This window comes from Ambystoma mexicanum, chromosome 3q, assembly GCF_040938575.1.
Source record: "Ambystoma mexicanum isolate Mex_15411 chromosome 3q, UKY_AmexF1_1, whole genome shotgun sequence".
NCBI classification, from domain to species: domain Eukaryota; kingdom Metazoa; phylum Chordata; class Amphibia; order Caudata; family Ambystomatidae; genus Ambystoma; species Ambystoma mexicanum.
The window spans coordinates 889,295,389-889,319,111 of NC_090926.1; the positions used below are offsets into that span (position 1 = coordinate 889,295,389).

The following is a 23,723-nucleotide window of genomic DNA, read 5'->3' on the forward strand; positions in this document are numbered from 1 at the left end:
TTTGTGTGATCTTGGGCACTGGAGCCTCACCTATTCCAGAGCACCATTTTTTTGTGTGTGTTACACAGCACCTTCAGTGCAGTGACACAGGGTTGTCTTTGAGACTTCCCAATGACTCAATTTTTCTGGGACTGACTACTGTCCCCCAGAAACAGGTAAAGTTGCCATTAACTTGATATAGCCACTTTAAACTGCAGACCCAGTTTACCCCCATCTTACATGGAGTACTGGAAAGGGTAAACTCTTATCACTTTGTGTCTGTGCCTCTTGGAGCCTTGTTTCGCTCCCTTAACTTTAAGACTTGGCTGGTGGCAGTGGTATCTACCCTTACTTTCCTACTGCGATTATATTATATAAACATGGTATTGTTCCAGGCTATTATATTAACCTCGAACATAAACCCGCTTGACCAAATACATTTTATTTTGGCTCTGTCTGGGTTTAGTCGCCATTTCTTTTTGTTAAAGTCTTTCTCGTGTTTTTCTCTGCGCGCCAAACCGGGGATGATTCCTTTGTTCGCTGTCTTTTCGCGGCCTTCTGCACGGAAGCCCTCCTTAAGGCGCCTGATAGTCCAGGTAGGCAGGATGTGAGGGAGGGATCTTCGGACCCCTGCCATGGGTTGCCTTGGTAACCCAAGTCGCACTCTTGTCTGATTGGCTAAGGAGACTGGCCTTGCCAGGACAGCCACCCTGCTGTGTGATTGACAGCCAGGCTGTATGAATGGGGGGAAAACTGCATAAAAAGCAGGTCTATGGGACTGGAAGAGCAGAGTCGCCACTGGAACGAAAGAACCAATGAGGAACTGGAAAAAGAGGACCCCTACAACGACTGAACCGCCTGGTGAAGCCTTGCTGCAGGTCCGAATCACCAAATCCGACAACAGAGAAGATCCTCCAGGAAACTTCTTCCCTTGAGCTGGTGGGACCAACCAGTTTGCCCAAACTACAAGCCAGGACCCCTCCTCTTGTCGAATTCACTGTACAGAGCTACAGTGGGCCGGACAGCCAGGAAGGTCGGACCCTGCTTGGGTTTTAAGCAGCACACCTTTTATTTGTCGTTTTGCTCTGCTGCTGGTTTCTTCCCTGGGTGGCGCAGGACCCTCCAGTCTTCCTACTTCATGTCAGTTCGACAGTCACTTCAGGAACCGTGAGCCTGCAGGAACCACCAGGAATGTCCGCCTCAGCTCCCTCTAGGTTTTAAGGTACTGTGCAAATCTGGTTGTGCGTTTCGCTCTGCCCCGGTGAAAGTGTTTGAAATCTTTCTCCAATCTGAGGGCTTGTCCTTCTCTTCTCTTTGAACTAACTTTTGTACCAACCAACCTCGTCCGGAATCTGTGCCACGAACATTACAGCGAACTACATTGAACCTATTATCTTGAGCAAAAGACACTTGAACCATTGACTTTGGCCCCAAGCCTTTTCTATCTGATTTTAACTTTGTAGTACTTCTTCTCCCCGTGCTCTGATTACTAAACTGTTAGTTTTGCCTAATTTCTAATAACTTTGTCTTTCCCTCCCTTTTAAATTGCTGGAGTGCCATTTTGCTCCCACTTCATTTTGTGAGCTTAACTTGTCTGGAATTTAAGGGAAGTGGTGTGGTGTATTTATGATTGTGATTTTTTACCTTACTTATAATAGTGAAATGTTATACAACTGTTGAGTAAATAAATATATATTTTTTTACTTAGAAACCTTGAGTCAGTGTTTGCCTGAACCATAGTAATTGCTGTCCTTTGTGTAACTATTTGTACTGCTCACTTACTCTTGAGATAAGTCTGGCTGCTCCGCTACTGCTACCACTATAACTGTGTAATACAGGCTTGTACCAAAGGTGAAATTGTACTGCCACTTGTAGTCCTAATTGTGTGTAGTGTTCCCAAAGGTTACTGCATATAACTCTGCCTAACAGCCGCGCAACCAGCATCGTCGTGTTCGAAGGGTAAGCAGTGGTTACACCGCTTGTGCTTGTCCTTCCACGGGAACTTGCCTTTACAAACTGGGCAAAATCTAAAAGGAGTCCTCTCCATAGCTGAAGACGTAATAAGTGATAATGACCCAGAAGGAAAGGGGGAAGAAAGGGAAAGGCATTCTAGTTTGAGACATAAATGCCCACCCCGACCCCACTCTCCCAACTGTGTAGGCAGCCGAGGGCGGGTCACGTAGTCAGCAGCGCAGATAGGATCACTGTCCGTCGAAGATCTGGTCTTGTCAGAGATGTGGAAGGGGCTAACGAGGGCTGGAGGTGATGTTAGTTTAACAATAATTAACAAAATCGTCCAAGGGTCGAGCAATGGCAATGTCTCTTACGACCTCCGCTTAAGGCGACCAGTATTCTGGGCGGAAAAAAATAATCGGTGTGACCTCGACGCGTGAGGGATTTTGGGTACACTACACGTCACTATATGGATAGTGTTACAGACACGCCTATGTCGACGTCCCCTTTCGACTTTCGAAAAACGAGATGCAATACTCCGCGGTGACCACTGGATGACGAACTATATGCACAGCATGTGATTCTAAGCAGATTAACAAACATCAGAAAAATACCTAAGGCTGGTAATGTTGAGGGGCAAACACAGCAAGGGGTCGCACAGGTCTAGACACTTAAAGACATGGTACAAACTGAACAAGCTGGAGGTGGAATAAGAACAAACACAAATATTGATCTTTGAACCTCGAGGCTAGAAGAGATCAATATTGTATATATGGGGATTAATCCAGATATGTCTTTCATGGGTGTGGTTTCTACCCCAATATCACATTCTCCAAGTGAGAAGGGTGCACCTAGTAATGGTGATTACTTGCAATTCCCTCTATTTGAGTTTAACAAAAATAGCCAGAGTGGGAATAGCATACAGCCAGTGATAAATACAGATTTTAAATTGGAATTTGGACTGGAAAAAGTGCCCCTAAGGTAACTCCCAACGGGGTGATTAACGATCCAAGCGTAGTAAGGAACGAGAGTGAAAATGACACCAGTATGTCTTCGGATTACATGTTTAATGCGCTAGAAAATCTGTTGACCATGCTGGTGACGAAATGTGAACATTTAGAAACCAAAAATGACATTCAATCTATGTTGATACACAAAAGTCTAAGGAGAAAAAAAATTGTGAAGTCTTTAAACGAGGGACTAGTATGCCACCACAGTCTATATCAGTGAGAGCGGAAGAAAATACTTCTAATAATAATAAGCGAGGAAAGCTAGTCGCACCGCAGAGGGATAAGACAGAGACATGAGAAGCGTAGATCAGCTCTGACGCACCATGCGTTCATGTACAGTAATAATAACTCAACTTCGGAAATACAGACGGCCTGTTACTAAAAAAACTTAAGGCACAAGCGCGCAAATGTGTAGTGGTGGAGTCCCACCCTGATATCACTGTTGAGGTAGCTTCTGAATGGCTAGTTAGCCAACAGGCTTGAACTTAAATGACGTAAACGACGCTGCAAAGGTAAGAGCTTAGTCAGTGGAACAGGCTGAATTGACAAATTGAGCTATAAAGGGGTCGAGAAGAGTAGGTTTATGAAAGCCCTGCAATTAAAACAGGTGCACCAAGAGAATCCCCGACTCCCACTAAATCGGAAAGCAGTTATATGTATTTTACAGTCAATTGTCCCATTAAGAGTGATCACAACAAAAGACATTCGTCTAGTAGACCAAGTAGAAATTGTAAACCAATACATAACTAAAATATGCTTTGAAGCAGAGTCTACTTTAAATTATATAATGGCCTTCAAGGTGGACATACTGCGGTTGGGGTATAGTGCCACTATAGTGGAGATTCCGACATCAAAAATCTGCACGCAAACTAAATAATATCCAGAGCCTAGCAGAGTACAGCCTAGGCAGGACTTCCAGGCTAAGATTGCATGGAATATCGTTCCCTTGGACATATCAACGAGGTGAGAGTATCTACCGATGCTGTGGTCAAAGGGGCACATGGAACAGCAGGATATAGCAAAGGAGATATGCCAGATGGGTATTGGCAGTGGTTACCCATAGCATACAAAGCGCATTTCTCTGCTGAACGGCAATGGCATGCTAATTTGGAAATGTTGTACATATGGCATACCACAGGGCACTCATCTGTTTGAAGAGGAAGGCTTGATAGCAAATCTGGAGTTATTCATGATAGTGGTACTACAAAAAACATGGCTTACGGCTGAAGTGCTATTGGATGGCCGTTGTACGGCACATCAAGTAGCGACTCAAGGCCCGAAAGGGACATCAAAAGGGGGGCTGTTAGTTACAGTCAAATCGCCATGGAACATACAGAGGCTTACTCAGTCAACACAGAATGTATTTGTCACTAAGATCTCTCATTTGACAATTGCAAGCAGTGTTAAACATCTATGATCCCCCAAATATGGTAGGGACAAAAGAGAATGTGAAGGTAGTGGGCAATATTTTACAGCTATTTAATCATTGCCTTCCTATATGGTTGGTGGGTGATTTTAATGCCAAGATTTGCGCACTTCCTCTGAATGAGAATAACATCAATAGAAACCCAACATCTGATTATAATAGTATTAGTTCTAACAAACAAGGGCAAATGTAGTATACACTCCTTGCTGCGCATCAGTTAGTCAAATTAAATGGATTCACCCCAAGTTATGCTAGCACTGAATCCACTAGAATTGAGGGAAGATCAGCAGCGACTTTAGACTGTTGTTTCTAACTTAAGTGGGCTACAATATATTAAAGATATTAGTGTAGTTGGCCGCGAGGAGAGCAATCAATTTCCACTATGTTTACTAATGGATGAGAATTCTCAAATGTGCTAATTCCCTTCACCTTAGAGACCCCCAGCAACTATGCTGGATTTTGAGGACTTTATTTTTTTTACCTGGAGAAAGTGTGAGCCTTTTTTCCCCCCACTCTCTCATGTATTTTGATGTGCGCTTTACTCTTGTGTTCTTTGATTATGGAGTTTTAGATAACTCCATAGGCATCATCTTTTCATGTGTGTTACACAGCACCTTCAGTGCAGTGACACAGGGATGTCAGACTTCCAAAAGGTTTAAATACCTTCTCTGGGATAAACTACTGTTTCCCAGACGATGTAAGGATAAATTGACTTCACTAGTCTCTTTAAATTCCTAGGCCCAGTGCTGAAGGGGTTACCTAGAATAGCAAAAACAAAGAGGTGATGGCTGGAAGGTTTAGAATGAATCTTAACCACTGGCAATGCTCTGGGCAACCCTCCAGACCACCGTTCTTCACCTCCCAAGCCATTACAGAAGGGGAAAGACCATATGCAAATCAGGCTTGGCCCCACTCCAAAAGGTGCAGTCCAGCCCGAACTGCTAGTTCACATCCCTTCTGCACGAGACCACAAGCATCCCCAAACATGTTTCGCCCTTGTTGGGGCTCACCAGTGAGGCGTAGCTTGGGTCTCTAGGCCCAGCAGGCATGGGACCAATGTCTGAGGATGTAAGGTTAAATTGACTTCACTAGGCTCTTTAAATTCCTAGACCCAGCACACACTATCTTTCTATAGAGTGCTGGAGGGGTTACCTAGTATATACCCTGTGTCTAGAAACTCATGTAGCAGTCAAATGCTACCCTTTCCTATCGAAAATGGCTGGTGGCAGTGGTTTTACAATGAACTACCATGATCTTGCCCAACCGCAAACACTAGTAGCTACAAATCGCGGGATGGCGCCTTAAGCCCCTTTGTTTAAACAGGTCCCGGTCTTCTTTTTTCGCCATTTCTTTTTGGAAAGGTCCTTCTAGAGTTTATCTCTGCATGCCAAATCAGGTTTGGTCCCTTTGTTCGTACGCCTTTGGCGGGCTTCAGGACTGAAGACCGCCTCTGGCGCCTGAGTGACTGGGGTGGGCAGGAAGTGAGTGAGGTGCCTGAAACTCCCTGTGCTTAGTCTCCTAGGAGACCCAAATTCACTCTGTCGTGATTGGCTGGCTGACTGTCCGGCAAGGACAGACACCCTACTGGGTGAGTGACAGCTAGGCTGAAACAGTTTAAAAGGAGAGTCTCTAGGTTTGGCAGGCAGAGTCGACCACTGGAATGAAAGAACCGAAGACGAGCTGGAAGAGGACGGCAGCTGCAACTTCTGGACCGTTGGTTTGCCTGGTGAAGCACTGCTGCAGATCCGAAATGCCAAGTTAATCTCGACAGAGAAGCCCCTTTCAAGGACGACTTCTTACTTTGAGTTGGTGGGACCATGTTTAGGTTTAACCAGGGAGAGAGACACCAGCCGACAGATACTCGAACCGAAGAGCTTCTATTTACCAACTTTTTGACCAGTCCCTGTGCAGTGCAGGAGTCCCCCAACGTCCTCCCTCTTGTCCCCACGACTGAGTCTCAGGAACAGTGAGATCTGCAGGAACTACCAGGAACCAATGTCTTCAGCTGCATCTTTTCTTCATATTAAGGTACCGTGCCAACCCGATTGAGAGAACTTACCTCTCGCGGTGAAAGTTTGTGGAACTTTCCCAACTTGTAGGCCTAATCAGCTTGTGTCCCAACATATGATTCTTTTTTGTACAAACTACTTCTGAGAACTTTGGAAAAGACTTTACCGTTTACTACAAGAACTGCTCTTTCCTATCCATGACACTAGCCCATTGACTTTGGCCTAGGCCTATTGAACTAAAACTATTTGCACTGCCTAAAAAAGTATTGGTGATCTATTTTATTAAGTTGTGCCTTTGTACTCCTATTTAAAGTGAATGAAATGCCATTTTGCTCCTATTTCATGGGAGCCTAATTTACTCAGAAACATATTGGTTTTGTGCTGAATTGTATTTGTGTATAATAAAAAAAGTTGCCGCCTTCTAGTGAATGTTTTCTAAATGACTGTGTAATAAATTAATAAGTGTTTTACCAAGAAACCTTGAGAGTAGGTGTCTACTTGAACCACTGTGACTGTAAGACCTCTGTGTAACATCATTTACTGCTCACATTCCCTCTTGAGATAAGCTTGGCTGCTCAGCACGCTACCAAAAACTGTCTGGTACAGACTTATACCAAAGGTTGGTTTGGCTTACACGTGTAGTCCTAATTGTATGTGGTGGTCCCAGAGGGTACTGCATGCCATTCTGCCTAACATGAACTTCCTATAAAAATGACAGAGTAGACCACGATTGCAATGGTCAATTATACTTAAATGAGGGCCAAAATTGGGTACTTTAGCATCAACGAAATCTTGACTATGCGAATAAGGTAGTCACTGAGTTGGTACCCAGATTTATAGCTGCAGGAACAACTGGGGAGAACACCAATGAAATGATGATGGCTAGTTTCACAAAGATGATGAAAACGATACAAACACAGGTAGCAGTAAAAAGATCTTACAAATCTACCTCAGAAAGATCCAATAAAAGCATTAGTTTGCGGATAGGCCATGATAAGCAGACCAATTAAGCAAAAAAGAACATGCATCAAGAAATAAGAGAATTATAGCGCAGCGAAATACTGAAGGAACAGTTAATTCTATGAAAAAGAACTATAGATTTTGGTTGAAAAAGCATAAGCTTAACTGAGATAAAATCACTAGAACATAATTGCAAACCTAGCACTCTCCAAAAACTCTGTGGTAAAAAAGTGAACTATCAATAAATTGTGTCCTTAAAGTGAAAGGGAGTGAATATATACAAGCTACATTGGGTCGAGTGGAGCAAAGTGAGGACATTTTTCCACTCCCTGGTGACAGCTGGGATTGCAAGGTCTCCATACTAGCCATCATTGTGATAATCGAAAACCTAAATAATTCTCGTGCAGCAGGACCTGATGGTGCTTGTAATTTACTAATAAAAAAAGCAACCAGATATTTGGGCAGCTGCTCTTCAGCTCCTATTTACTCAAATAGGTAAACTAGGGACTATCCCAAAATCATGGCACATAAGTCATATTTTGACAGTCCACAAAAAAGGTGCTTGGGATAACCCAGCAAACTTTCGAATGTTAGCTATTCCGTCTAAAATGTTCACACGCGTACTATTTCAGTAACTAAATGACTGGATAGCTAAGAAGAAAATGTTGCCACCAAACCAAATTGGGTTTAGAGGGAAATCAAGCACTATGCACAATCTGTTAATGTTAACATCAGCAATAGAAAACGCATGTGTAAAAACAAAAAAAAAGAAGAGACCTGAATGTTTATTGTGCCTTTATAGATTTCTCTACCACATTTGATACAGTGTTGAGGAATCGTTTATGGCGGAAGTTAAATTCCTGGAATATTCCGAAGGGATTACTAAAAATACTCATGCTACTCTATTCTGCCACATATGTCTGTCTGCGTCTGAATGCCATGGGCAGACGTTCTGCATTGATGCCTACTATCAGTGGAGTGAAACAAGGCTGCATAGTGGCGGGCCACCTTATTTAACCTATACTTGGCAGACATGCAGGAAGTGTTTGCCACTACCGACGCTAACACAGTGAAGATTAGCAGAGTGGTGCTTGGATGGTTGGCTTATGCAGACGATTTTGGATCCTAGATTACACTCCTACAAGCTTACAGCGTATGCTCGATACATTGGTGGCATACTCAAGCGTCAATGGCTTAACCATCAATATAGAAAAAAGCAAAGTGATGGTATTTCCAACAAAAAAAAGCCAGAAGAAATGTGTGTGGAAACTGAGCAATAAGATGTTGGAACAAGTCACTACCTATAAATACCTAGGCATATTGATCGACGATAAGTTAAACTGGGAGGCCCAATGGACGTCCCTGTTTAATATCAGTAAATGCTTTGAGTGTTTTTATTGGTAGAAATGGGTGATACTCAGCGTCCGCTATTCTGACAATATACACAGCGAAAATAAGAGCCATCTTATTGTACGCTGTGGCAATATGGGGACAAATATGGCCAGAGGTTAGTTGTATTTGAAGCCAAGATGTTACGCAAACTATTGCGGCTGCCCCAGGGTGTGTCTGTTGACTATCTTTACCTTGAGTTCGACTTAAAGGGGGTTATGTCTGCATATATAAGTCAATGTGTAATGTGCTTTGACAATGTATGCAAATTGAGTACTGATACAATTATAGCACCGTATGTCAAGGTGTTTGAGGTTAGAAGGTGGTTCGATGATTGGAATAGTGGGAATCCTAAAATAAATACATAGGAAATGGACAGAAGGGGACACTAACCCCACAGAAACGCTGGGGCTGAAATTTTGGTTAAAAGGGAAATCGCAAGACTTCATTTTGACCAACATACGACTAACCTAGCTACTAAAGTACATAGTGGGTCATATTGTCAAGAAAGTTTAACTCTGACTTCTCCACCCAACTATATCACGGCATATCCAAGTGTAAGAACATTTTGTACATATTTATTAATGAAATTCAACACCTCAGAGGCACTTGAGACAAGGGGAGATATGTCGGGCTTAGATTATGCGTTGCGTAAGTGTTAATGAAGTGATCAAGTCTCTTTTTCATTTAATAATTGACCGATAGCCTGAGGAGGTTGCACCATAAGTTTTTAAAATCCTATAGTAATACAATTGACCTGAAAGAAATAGATTTGTGGGGAAAATATTTGAGGGGTGATGATGGATATTTTAAGATGCCTTGAATAAGGTTTATATGTTTTTTAGTTTGAAAGTGTTTAACATGTTTAGATTGATGATAAATTGTATGTAATGTGTACCATGTCATGTGTTATACAAAGGCAATTTGGCTATAACTATATAAATAAACATTTGAAACAACTCAAATTGGCTCCAGAGTCCCCCCCCCTCACCAGAGGCGAGGACCAAGAAACGGAGTAGAGTTGACCGCTGCGACAACTGTCTGTCCACCGAGTCTGCAGAAGGCACAAACCAGCCACCACCTTGAAGATCTGTTGCTGGGCAACCCCCTGTGCGAGTGCTGTCACAGGATCCACCAAAGTCCCCTTCTCCCAATCACCAGGGCAAAAGAACAGGAGACTGGGTCTGCTGGCACCTCACTGCTGCAACATTCTGCAGTCACCACCTCTTCAATTCATGGTACTGTTCACCCTCGGTATAACCTACATGGAGTCTGCTTGTGTCATTGTGCGACTCTGGGGGGGCTGCAAATCGCTTGCATCTTGCTAACCCTCCAACCTCCATAGAGTATCATTGGGGGGACAACCCCAAGGTCTTAGAGGTAGAACCGCCTGCCCTTGGAGATTGGTTCTTGGGGCATCCATTCAGGGGATCATCCTAACCTCACTAAGCCTTTTTGTAACCACTGACTGACTTACAACCAAGCTCAATCCAGATCCTAGAACTCTGAACATTGTACTTTGCTTCTTCCTGAAAACTTCCTGGCCATCCCCCTGCCATTGGTGGCCCAATGGCCCATCTGAGCTTTGAGACTCATACTAGATAGGGTTGGACTATTAAAGCAAGATTGCGTTGAAGTTCTAAAATGTTATTCAGAGTTTGAAAAGCTTGCATATATGTTTCCGGTTGGTTGGTTTACTGTGCTACTGTAAAAGCCAATCTACAGTGATTACCTAAGAGCATCTGTGGTTTACCATTGAAAGAGTATTGCAAGTCATCCAATACTGTATATATGTTTCGTTTACAGTAATTAACTGAACTTAGAATGGTAACAGTGTGCCTTAGCGTATGTGCATATTTTTATATAACTCCTCCTATCCCCTGGTCTTACCACCACGTCATTCTATTCGAACTGCTAACCACGAAGCGACAGGGTCAGATGCAGATTCCTGTCCCCTCAGCCCTTACGAGAAGTGCCCATCTGCTCACTAAAGATAAGCTCACCTCCCACCTACAGGAACCTGCCCTTCAGGCACCATTCTCTAGCCACCCAGAAATCCTGGCCAGGGTATTTAAAACCGCCATCACGCAAGCATTGGACGCCATAACCCCACTAACGGAAAGCCAAGCGTGCTAAACTTTCTAATGCACGGTTCTCCCAAGAGCTTCTTGACCTTCGCACCAACAAAAGGACTACGCTTTCCCACTGGAAAGCAAACCCCAATGACACTGCCAAAGGAGCATTTCAGTCTATCTCTAAGGAATATAAAAGAGCCATTATCAAGGCAAAAGCAACTTCTTTCAACACAAGAATAGCAAATACAAAATCTGGGACTAAAGAGATCTTTGCCATCTTCTAGGGGTTAGAAACACCCCCCCCCCCCCACCTACTATTCAGAAAAATGAAGACTGGTGCAACTGAATAAACAATACAGTTCCTTCATGATTGACAACCTACCAAGCCCTGTATCGCAAGCTGTCAAGACCTTGGGGGTCTACCTGGACTCTGACCTCTCCATGAACAGGCAGGTCAACGCCATAGCGTCATCCTCAGCCTACCACGCTTAACTGATTAATGCAGCCAGACCCTTCTTGTCGGAACAGAATTGTCTCACAATTGCAAGAGCAATTATTGGATCTCGGCTGGATTACTGTAATGCCCTCTTGGTAGGGACATCCGTAAAAAACATTACCAAGCTCCAGACCGTACAGAATAATGCCTTAAGGGCTGCCCCCGGCATCTCCAAGAGAGAACATATCTCTGAAACTAGAAAGCGGGTGCACTGGCTCCCCATTAAAGAGAGGATAATATTTAAAACCCTCGCTCACAAACTAGCTCCCGTTTACCTGGCTCAGAGAGTTGTCAAACCCTCCTCAACCAGACTTACAGGATCCGCCTATGCTAAGAGGATCTCAATGCCCAAATCACAGAGAATGCGGACTTGTGGGCCCAGTTTCACTGTCCTAGCAGCATCGCGCTGGAACACTCTTCCACCTCCTATGAGGTGTAGGGAGTCCCAGATTGCCTCCAGGAAAGCACTAAAAACGATCCTGTTTAACTAATTTCTAGGCCCTCCTTCCTAGGCAAACACAGCACTTCTCTCGTGCCTCCAGGAATGTAAAATGTATCTAAACAATGTACTGAAATTTGTAAACCATATAGGTTTTTCTCTCCTCCTATTGTAAATCTCAATTTCTCCTGTGAGAGGAATTTTTCCGTTTGCTAGCTCAATGTAACCAGGAGCAACTAACATTCAATGCAACTAAGACAATTCCCTTTCACTAGGACAATTTCATGCAACAGCGCCTCAATGCCCTTGGGCTGTTAGTAAGCTTTATAAATGTAAATAAAATAAATAAGTGTTTTCTTGTACCAGGGTATGCTCTGAGGTTTATGTACCCAACTACAGCCCTCCTCCCTCCTTGCACTAAGCCTAGCTCCTCGCCACTCTACCATAACATTGGGTAGTTCAGGCTAATCCTAACAGGTGTCCTAGATGGGCTTTCCCAAGTCCTGTCTCAGGCAGTGACTTTTGTAAAAATCCCCTAAAAGTGCGTAATCACAAAATCTGATGCAGAAAACAAATTCCATCAGCAGATGTGCAGCGAGGCTCAGACAGTGATGCAATCCAAATCAATGAAAACAAGTGGACTCATTGGGAAAAAAACAAAAAGATTTATGGCAATATATCACACAAATTCAAGTATTTCTATTGAATACAGCCCACGATCCTCCTTTTGCCGCTTCATTTTTTGTAATTCTAGCAAGCTTCCTTCTATTTTATTGAGTTCGGAGTACAACTTGACCTGAAAAATAAAAGTGATATTTAGCATATCATGTTTCAATTCTGAATAGTACTGCGGCAGAGAATACATCTTCATTAGATAATAAAATGCTACCTACATGGCATAAAACTCATCTTCTAAAATTAAATTACTATTGGGCATGAGTGAGGTTATTTACCACATTTGGAGGAGCATGCCAATCAGCAGGTAACAAATAACATCGAAAAATGTTGATTGCAATCCATCTGGCGATCCAGAAACATGCAGGATAAATGGAAAACAATTTTAGGTAACGTACTTGGGACCGCACAAATTTGTGAAGGTTGGCGAGCAGTCCTTTGGCTTCCGGTAGCATCACTACTACAGTAAAATGAGCATCCAGCAATAGGCTCATCCAATCAATTATCTGAAAAGAACAAATGGGTAGATCTACATCAATTTACGACTCATGGTAGGCACAACACAAAATTAAAACCAAACTTTAAAACACAATCCATCCACTCCCACTCCATCGAAAAATACACTGCCATCAACTCTTTCTTCGTCAACAAGGCCAGCATGACCCGCCAACACATAGACCCCAATGCCACAGCTGAACGCAGGCTACACATTCCATCTTGCTAAGTCAACACTATAGGGACAATTTCAAGATGCAAACTATGGACAACCTTACTTTTCACCACACCATGCCTCAAAGTCACATTATACGTGGGTAACATCCTCCCTGCCTACGTACTCAAGACCCTTCAGACTGTATACCCAGTGGAACTGTGACTCCGGCAGGGGATATAGTAGGAAGGAAAGGAGCAACTTGCAACACATTTTTCAAGAGTTGCAGTCATGCTGGTTAAGAGCCAACTGAGTTTAAATGGATTTCAGTTTAGCTGCAACTGTTATTCGGTGGTAAACTGAAGAAGTGTGCTTTAATATCAAAGAACAGTTCTGGAATCGTGAAAATGGTTGCAAAATGTAGTGGCACTGGTAACAGTATAAAAAAAATAATAATAATAAAGTAGTGCAATACCACTCCCACTCACTTCGACCACTGTGTATACCATTCATTTGACAATGTATATTACTTCATTGTAATTTACTTCAACAAAACTACTTCATGTGGAAGCAATTTTGTATATGTCTTTGTGGGTTGGAGTGTGTAGGGGTTTGGGGTGGTGTTAGGAAAGATTTAGCAACTTTCCCTCCATATTCTATGGACCCCCAAACATGTTGCTGTTTTTTAGCCTGTCCTGACTTTTTACAGGGAAGCAAACCCTTCAGCTTCACGCGCCTTACCTTGTGCTCATTTTGTCATGGGGAAACTGATCAGTCCGTCAGACTATCAGTACTCGGAAACTGTCACACTTTGGTCTTTTTACCTTTTTCGAAACCTTTTAACAGTGCACACAGCATATTGCAGTGCAGTGGGAATACATTTTTTTTATCACCCTAGTCGTTTACACTTGGGATTTCTGGTTACTGTTCTATGTTCCTAAAGACAGGCTGGTGGCAGCAAGTCAATGTTTACAAATGTTGTGTTATTTCTAGTGTGCACAAACACGTTTACCGCATATGGCTACTAAACTTGGCCATATTGGTGTTGGCCTTCTTCCTGCCTTCTCAGGTCAGGAAATCCCATATAAAATCATGCACTTGCATGGGAAAGCTGCTGCTTTTGCGGACTAGAAATGCCTTTGTGTGTGCTTAGAGATGGGCGTCTGGTCCCACTCCACATCAGCTGTGCCTGAAAGTCTGGCCGTGTAGCAGGAGTGAAAACCTGGCTGTTTGAATGGTGCAGATCCTTACCATTGGTGGGCCTGGACTTGCTTACAGCCAGTATTTAGAAAAAGGAGGACTCCCGCAGCTATTTCTTCAGATCAGCATTGGAGCCAAGTATCCTGTGTAGACTAGCAGCATGACTAAGAATTCATGGACAAAGCCAGTAGAGGCCCAGCATCCCTTCCTGTGTTTGGCTTGGTGAAGCCCTGGACTACCTGATCTGTGAAGGCCCCAAGCAGTGCTTCAACCCTTCAACTTGTGGGACCAACCAGTCTTGACACATTCCCGAGGATAGCCATCCTGAGCTGCCGGAAGTGTCCCTGGACCACCCAGTGGTAGACCCGGTAGAATTGTCATCGTTCCACGTTCGTAGCCGGAACCTCAGTGGTCGCCAGCTTGTGGTATAAGTCACCTTCCAGATGATTTTCAGCCTCCCATCTTTAAGGGATCCTACTGTGGGAGGTCTTCTTCAACTGCAGCTGGGTAGCCATCACTGGAACTCGCCTTTCCCAGTCTGGTGAAATGTCCTGAAGAGGTCTGCATCTGTGCCTTTGGCATTTCCTCTCTGCAAAGGGTTGCACTCTGCTTCTGAAACCGACCAGAGGAATTCACAGCTCCTGGGTACCTCTCACTGAAACCAATGACGGGATAACTTACCTCCAGTGACCCCCAGCCAACCCACCTAGTAATCTGGGAAAATCGGAGTCAGGGGGGTAAGTAATTGCAATGCATTCACCTCCCCCTGTTCTCCTTACAATAAACCTTTGAATAACCCTAGACAAGGTTCTAGAAATCCATCTCAACAGGTCGTAGTGGTGTGAAGGATGCCTATGGCAGGGGGTGGGGTGTTCTAGAGACACCTCCCCCATATAAATAATTATCTAAATAATGTTGTAGTAAATTTCAAGGTAATATGCTTCAGCAAAACAACATAGAACCCCTTCAGAGTGAAGCAATCCTCCCTTATCTCACAATCAACACCTCCATCGTTCAAGGCACTTTCGCCTCAACACTTAAGACAGTACAAATCCTCCCGCTTCTCAAGAAACCAACGCAGGGCACCAATGACATCAGCAACTACCACCACACATTTCCCCTTTCCCACAAGGTGCCCAAGAACTGTGGTGTGCCGCTGATCTGGAGTAGGCCCATTGCTGCTGCCGACCTTCGAACTGTAGTGCAGGAGTCCTCAGACGCCCTCCCTCTTGTCCCCATGACTGAGGCCCAGGAACACAGGATCTGCAGGACTACAACAGGAACAGAAGCCAGCTGGACGCTTGTCTTCAGACCTAAGGTACTGTCTAACTAGGGGTACTTACCTCGTGTTGCTAGTAGCTGGCTTTTTCTCACTGGAGACTTGCATCAGCTGCTTTTGCAGAGTTGCTGCATCTTTGCTACTTCACAAGCCTTACAGCTTGTGGCCCAACAGTGATTCTTTTCTACAAACTCTCTACACAACATTGTGCAAGACTTTTGTGTTATCTTCCAGAAGTGCCTCAGCTCCCCTAGACTTTGTTCAATTGACATTGGCTGTCCTGGCTCCCATTCAGACTCGTCTGACCCTTTAACTTTGTGTTCATCTCTCCCTCCAAAAACACCAGACATAAATTACTTGTATAGCTGGGAAAGGGTTAACCTATACTTCATTGGGGGGATTGTAAAGTACTTACCTGTTCAGAGAACTTGTTAACCTTGATTTCCTTCCCTAACCTTTTCCTTTTTCCATAACTCCAGCATTGCATTAAGTGTTAAAGTGATATATCAATGTCCTAACTATTGAAGTCACCTCAGGGTGTAGGAAGTGTGTGTGTGACATCCCAAAATGGTATCTACTTACTTAACTGAAACTGAAGGAGTGTATTTTTGAAGTGTATTTTAATGCTGCATATTGCCCTTTTTAAAGAAGGCTTATTTTAAAACTTAAATTAATAAATAATTATTTTAATAAGACACCTCGAGTATATATTTGAATAATTGTCACTGTGATCCTCTATGTTGCATCTCTACAGCTCACATTGACCCCTCTTGAGATAAACCTGGCTGCTCAGTCACTCTACCAACTTGTGTAGTACAGGCCTGTACCAAAGGTTGGGTTCCCTACTGCCAAGAGGAGAAGGCTGGTGTAGTCTCCCACAGGGTTACTACATACAATCTTGACTAACCCTGGTGGCAGGCGGTGAGAATTTGTGTAGAGTTGTTACACTGAGTATTTTGCGTTGCTTGTATTCAACTAAACCCACACAAGGCTAAGCTCCATCAGAAAGTAAAAAGCAATTGTAACATGCCAAATATGGATAACTTCAGTCAGGAAGCCGGGATCATTCTAACAGTAGATCAACTGAAAGAAATGTGTAAAGTCAGGAGTCTTACTGTAAAAGGAAAGAAAAATTAGATGATTGCAAGGTTGTTTAGTCACCAAAGTTTGGGTAGTAGGCCTGTAACATCTACTAACCCAAGGCATGTGGAAAATGATGATGAGGATGACAGTTTAGAGTGTAACTGCATTCTGCAAGAGGAGTCAGAGAAGGTAGAGGAGTCTCGGGATAGGAGCCCCTCTTTGCCGGAGCCTGCCCTTTTGCCTCAACCCATTTCCATTGGGACCCCACAAGCTTTCTGTTGAAATGAAGAGAATTGAAAACCAAAAGACTAGATGCTCAAAGAGAAGCCAAATATCAAGACATTAAAATCAGGGAAAGGGAAATGCAGCATGCACTTTATATGAAAAGACTGTCTATTGAATCTGCTTCCCTGCCAGGGTCCTCTAGGTCTTCTAGTCTCAAGAGGCCTTGCCTGTCCAAAGAAGCAGTGAGTATGTATGATGTGAAACTTTATATATTTGATTGGTTGAGTGCTTTTGAATACAATCATGAGATCCAGGGACTCAAAGGGAATTATTAAATTCCCTGGCATTTGTCTAGGCTACCCCAGAGTGCATGTGATGCTATACTGGAGTTGAGTGCCCTTTAAGAGTATGAAAATGTGAAGTTGGCATTAATAGCCAGATTTTTGAAAACTCCTTCCCAGTACCTTAAGAGGTTTAGGACCCTCAAAGACTTATGGTACCCCTTGGGCTACCTGGGAGTGTGAATGTTTGAAAAACGTAGATGGTTGCGTTAAGGATTAGAGAGTGAACACCTTTGAAGGAATGAGATCTGTTTTTGTTAGGATCTATTTTTGTTACCTGCTCTGAGCCGAGACAGCACTTGGCTGACTCACAAGATAGTGATCCCAAGAAGTTAGCAAAGGCTGCCGACTTGTGGGTAGCCAACAGGGCCACTCACAAGAAGGATGAGGGGAAGCAGCACAAGAAAGGGGGAAAATAGAATTCTAATTCCAACCATCCAAAAGAGGGCCACAATCAAAATAAGGGTAAGTTCCATGGGAAACCTAAGTCTAGTGAACCCTCTGGTAGTAGAACAGAGGGTGGTCAGCAGAAACCCCCATTCCAGAGAGCATTTCTTAAATGCTATGCATGTGGGTCAACTGACCATGTGAAAGGGGATCCCAGATGCAAGGGTAAACCTTCAGGGGTCCACACTGCCTACTTAGCCTTCATCCCTGAGGGAGAAGTTCATATGGCAAGCAGTAACTTCCAACTATTGGCTGAAGGCCCCACTGGAGTCTCAGCCAGTGTTTTAGTGTCCCTGGGTCTGTGGGAACAACAGAATGGGGATGTGTACAACTCTATTCCAGATAACACAAAAGAATATTACAAGGACAGTGTACTTGTGAATGGTCAGGAGACTCCTGCCATTAGAGAGACTGGGGGCAAGCATTACAGTGGTGGGTGAAATATTTTTCAAACCCAAGGATGTTGCTAAGGCACCCAAGGGTTCCACTCAACTTTCAGCAGGCCCAATGAAAATGGTTCCATTACTGCCAGCTCTCATCCAGTGCAATAATATGACTGTTAGAATACCTGTCAGTGTACAAAATGAGATGCCTGGGAGAGTCCTGTTGGGGAAGAAAGACTCTTGGAGTTGTATCAAGCACCCACAGGCCTGCCAGTAAAAGGAAGCAGGAGCAAAACGGATTGGCCAGAGGCGCAAAGTTGGATGCCTCTCAGTGGGAGGTTACAGAGATTCCTATAACCCCCAGTCTACAGGAAGGACACCCTTATAATTCCAGGCCAAAGACCGAGGCAAAGGGGAAGCCCATGGTCTCAGGAAGAAAGAAAGGTATAATACCTAAACCTGTTCTAAGGACAAGGACATCCCCGAGAGAACAGTCCAAGGTCACCCAAGGGACCCCTGCCCAATGCTGAGGCTGAGTGAGAGGACCAACCAGAAAGCGGTGAGACAGCTACTGGTGAAACTGAGCTGGAATAAGCCCTTCCCTATGTTGGAAATCTGGATCCTAAAGACCATCCTGAGCTGCAGACTTTACTTGCAGAAGGTGAACGCTCTAGGGCAGACTTCAGCAGAGGTCAAAGAGAGTGTCCTACTCTTGAAGGTCTTCGCCAACAGGCAGCTTCCCAGCTGGCAGGGAAACAACCAGGGAAGCATAGGCTTTACTGGGAGGATGGCCTCATCTACAGTGAACCCATTGAGTTTAACCCAGGAGACTACAGAACATTTGCAGTGCCCCAGGAGGTGACACCCCAGTTCCTATAGTTAGCCCATGAGATCCCTCTGGCTGGTCACTTGAGCTTCATGAAGACCAAAGTTAGGATATCTCTGTATTTCTACTGACCCAAGATGGGGGCTGCTGTAGATAAGTTATGTAGGAGCTGTCACACTTATGGCAAGAGTGGAGCCAACAATGTGGCACCTTTAGTGCCTCTCCCAGTGGTGGGAGCTCCTTTTGAGAGGGTAGAGATTGACATTGTTGGTCCCCTAGACCCTCCAACATTTTCAGGCAACTGATTTATATTGGTTGTGGTAGACAATGTTACCAGGTATCTGGAAACCATACCCATGAGGACTGTTACTGCTCGGGCAGTGGCTAAGGCCCTCCTTGGTGTCTTTAGCAGGGTTGGTTTTCCTTAGGAGGTCATCTCTGACAGAGTGTCAATTTGTATGTTCCACTACATGCAAACCATGTGGAGAAACTGCAGAGTAACCTACAAAGTTCTCAACAGCCTACCATGGCCAAACCAATGGGTTGGCAGAGAGGTTTAACAGAACTATGAAGAGCACAATAGGTGCTTTAGAGGAACCCCTTAGAAGAAAGTGGGACCTTCTACTGCCATGCCTTCACTTTGGTTACAGAGAAGACCCTCAGGAAGGGGTTTGTTTCAGCCCCTCTGAGCTGCTCTACGGTCAGTTAGAGGTCCTTTGGCTCTAATCAAGGAAGGGTTGGAGAGTGCTCCTTCGCTCTAGCCAGTGAGAGTCACTATGTGCTAGGTGTTCGGAGAACGGCACACATTATGACAGAAGCTTCCGATAACTTGGAAGCAGGTCAGGCTCAGGTCAATCAGAAGTCCAACATGGTGGTTACTCCAGACCAGCTTTTTCTAGTTATGGTACCAACAAGGCAGAGGGCCTTACAGGACAAATGGATTGGACCTTCCAAAGATGTGGGCAAACCTGGAGGGGTCAATTATTTAGTGCACTTGGGCAATCCTAGGGAGGCTCCTTGGGTCTATCACACCAATCATCTGAAAGCTTATGAGTCCAGACCAGAAATAGGAGCTTTGCTTCTAGCCTCTGATCAAGAGGAGGAGAGTACGTCTCTCTCTGATCTCCTCAGGGGACAACCTTTAGATGAGAACATTGAAGGAGTAACTCTTCAGATCTGACTCTGCAACAACAGGAGGAGTGCAAAGTTCTGTTGAATCAGTTTACCTCCCTGTTTTCACTAACACTAGGCTTGACCCCTTGGGGCCAGCATGATATTCCCACTATTGGCAGTCTCCCTTACCCTGGACAGATGAGCTGGTGGACAAACTTGGTTCAGCCAAGTTCCTCAGTACATTTGACCTAACCTCAGGATATTGGCAAATAGCTCTGACAGACCATGCCAAGGAGAAAACTGCCTTTATACCCCAGGAGACCTCTACCAGTTTAAGGTTATGCCTTTTGGACTCTGCCACTGCTACATTCCAGAGGATGGCGAACCAAGTTCTGAATGGGATGGAGGAGTTCTGCATGGCATATTTGGATGACATTGCAGTGTTCATCCCCACTTAGAGGGAGCATCTCGGCCACCTTGGATATGTTTTGCAGGCTCTTGAAGAGACCCATCTGACCATAGAGGCTAGTAAATGTCAAATTGGTCAGAGCAAAGTGGCCTACCTTGGACATGAGGTAGGAGGAGGTGAAATAAGGCCATAGCCTAGCAAAGTACAAGCTATACAAGACTGGGCCACCCCTACTACTAAAATCCAAGTGCAAGCCTTTCTAGATCTCACTGGGGAGTATAGGAAATTCATCGAGAACTATGGGACCATAGCCTCTCCCTTGAATGTGATCTCCTCACCCAAATTCCCAAAGAAGGTCAGGTTGAATGAGGAGTGCACTCAAACCTATGAAGGACTTAAAGCCCTTTGTCAAGCTCGGGTCTTGAGAGCTCCTGACTACAACCAATCCTTTATTGTACAGACAGATGCTTCTAATACAGGGATAGGTGCAGTTCTGAGTCATCTGGATGAGAAAGGCAGGGAACACCCTATCTGCTTCATCAGTAGGAAACTGAAAGGCCGTGATACAAGGTGGGCAACTGTAAGGGTGTGCCATAATTATAAGGGTATCCCTTAATTACGCTCACACCAGAGTAAATTACACCCGTCTAGGGAAATAAGGCCAAGAGTCTATCTTGCAAGAATAACAAGTTTATTATTTACAGAAATGAGTATGGGGCAAAGAACTCTGCTCCCTGAATGGTCTCTTCTGTCCCTAAACCGTTCCTTTCTCCTCCCAGACTTGAGACAGGCAGGGGTTTATATACTGCTGGCTTGCTGCAGTCCTGTCACTGGATACGGGCATGGCTCCATCCCAAACCGACCTGCTTCCATACAAGGGATGCTCCAGTCTTCCTTTCTTCACTGCCAGCAATTTCTGTTAGGACATGCTACTTTTACATATTGCTACCTTACATAGAAACACTCTGCAGCCCTGCAGACTTTTACAAACCTTGAGGCCTAGCCAGAGTAAAAACTAAACATTTCTCCAGCTAATATTCATTAATTCTATCCATACCCGACTCATTCTACTCATGTTTTTATGTGGGCCTGTCATTTTTTAAACCTTGCTTTCAAAATTCTGCATGTTCTGCATTGAGCATGTCAAATCCCATTTTAGCATGCATGGGCTTTTGACAGACCGCTAGTCACTTTGTGTGCTCGTGCTAGCACGAACACCAGGGCAATGCCTGTAGTCCAAATTTAGCACAGGCTGAATTCTTTCCGGGAAGGGAGGGGGGAGTTTCTTTTACTCATACCGTGCTAAGATTTTAGAACTGCATAGGGTTTGACATTTACAAAAGTGTTCAGCTAATAGTTATTTGCACCTTATATTTAAATAATAACTGCCTTCTTTTAGTGCCTGCCAATGTGTGTATATGTTTATACTTGCATGAGAGAGCTATCCCAGCACCCCCCTTCCCCTGGCCCCTTGTAGTGCCTAGAAGAAATCAAAAGAAGTCTTGCCTAATTAAAATGTGCTTGGGGGTACGGGAAGGGAATAGCTCCTTCCCAACAATCCTCCCCCTTTCGTTACTTCACACAGTAACAAACACATCCCCACCTGACATATCTACAACACCAGAAATATTAGTTTGAGTTTCGCTGTTTATTGTATGGCAAGGTGTTTTAGATTCCCCCAATTAATAGCATCTTCTTTGCACTATTAGACACTATATTGACACAACATTGGAGACCCAACTGGCACGTGCAGAAGAGGACCTAGAAGAATAGGAGAACAGGCACCAGTATTTTTACTGCTGCCCCCAGCCAGACGGGACCCAATCAAAGGCAAGCAATAGTCAATCTGTGTTCTGAACTCCACCTTCTTTCTTCATTTGAACACCTACATTGTGCACCACCTCGATGACGTGGGATAGTGACCCATTCTCAGCATCCTCCGGGGGTACAAAAGTGCAGCGGCTGCTTCCCAACCTTTTACACACTCATCCTTCTATGCTATGTTACCAAATCCAGCATGTAGCGGTTCTGCATCGTCATGAGTCTCAATGCACGAAGCTCTACTTTAATGGCATTGAACCCATTTGCTGTGTCATTGGTCATCTGGACTAGCTCCCATTGGACTATCTGCACTCACTTGGAGTTAGCAGCTGCTTATACCCCAGGAGCCAAAAAAGATTAAAAGAAAGTCTCTGCTGAGCTAAAAAGTCGATACTCATCAGGTGTTCCCCTGAGTAGTGCGGACATCGATCTCTTCTTTCTTCCCCGCTGTTGAAATAGTCCTTTTTCAGGCAGCATTCCAAATTCTTGTGTGATCTGCTAGTTTATTTCTGCTTCTTTAGGTGCTGGAGTGGATGTTGTCACCTTGATAGGCATTTTGTCTCCCTTCAGGTGTTCTTCCGGGATTGCTAGTAACACTGAGTGCAGGGTGTCAATTGAACACTTGCCCCTCCAGGAGGGTGGGAGGTGCAAGTAGGCTTGCCGGCCACAAACCCAGTAGTAATCCATCTCTGCTGCCGTACCTTTCGTCATATCATGGACTACAAGAGTGTGGTTGCACTGTATGTTTGCGCCAACAGAATCTGTTCCTTCATTGCTAAAACAAAGTTCATAGTCTATGTCTCTATGCATTCGCACTGGCTTCTCCATTGTTGCAATCCATGTCAGCCTTGTGATGTATTGGGACCATATTTGTGCACAAAGTCTCTATGGGCTATTGTTTCTTTGCTGTACTCGATCTACCGGGCATATCGCTGTGGTGCCCTGCCATTTGTTGACATGTGAGTAACCTCTCAAGGAAAAATATGGTACTTAAAGACACTGGCGGTATTTTGAATTGACATTGCATAACACTGGGTCTAGATCAATGCTGCCCAACTGCATGCTGTGTGCCTGGAATGTGTCTTTTATCCTACATAGTGCAAGATGTACCAGGCATTGTGCCTCTGTAATTGGGACTGGACGTGGAACTAAAACCTAAAGGAACCCCTGATGCAGTTGGGGATAAGTGCACACAAGTAACAGCTTTCATTTATCACATTTCTTCCTGCAGTACACACATCGGAGTACCAGCTATTGGATGATTCTGAGTACTCAATATCAGAATTGGCATCAAAGCCCAACCCCTTATATAAAATCATACATTATTCGTACTTCCCGTTTTATTCGTCTAAGAAAACTTGAAGGGGTGTCCGGAAAAAAGTGAGACATTTTGTGGTTCTTTTTCATCATTCTCATCATAGACATAGTCATACTAGTATTATTTTCCAACTGTCCACCCCCCCTTTATATGGCCACGCCATATAACAGACATACCTTCATACACTCCAACAACCACAATCAGTGTCACACAAAACA

The 23,723-nt window shown here is 44.2% G+C and overlaps 1 protein-coding gene across 1 annotated transcript in view; it reads right to left on the reverse strand.

Annotated features, from left to right (window-relative positions):
• Positions 1 to 12,381: 12,381 nt before the first annotated feature.
• The window catches only part of NOL11 (nucleolar protein 11), a 331,146-nt gene continuing 319,804 nt past the window's right edge, over positions 12,382 to 23,723 (reverse strand). The window contains exons 17-18 of the mRNA XM_069655029.1: positions 12,810 to 12,917; positions 12,382 to 12,532 (exon numbers count right to left, since the gene is read on the reverse strand). Coding sequence (XP_069511130.1) covers positions 12,416 to 12,532; positions 12,810 to 12,917 — 225 coding nt within the window. The 3' untranslated portion in view covers positions 12,382 to 12,415. The remainder of the gene's footprint in view (positions 12,533 to 12,809; positions 12,918 to 23,723) is intronic.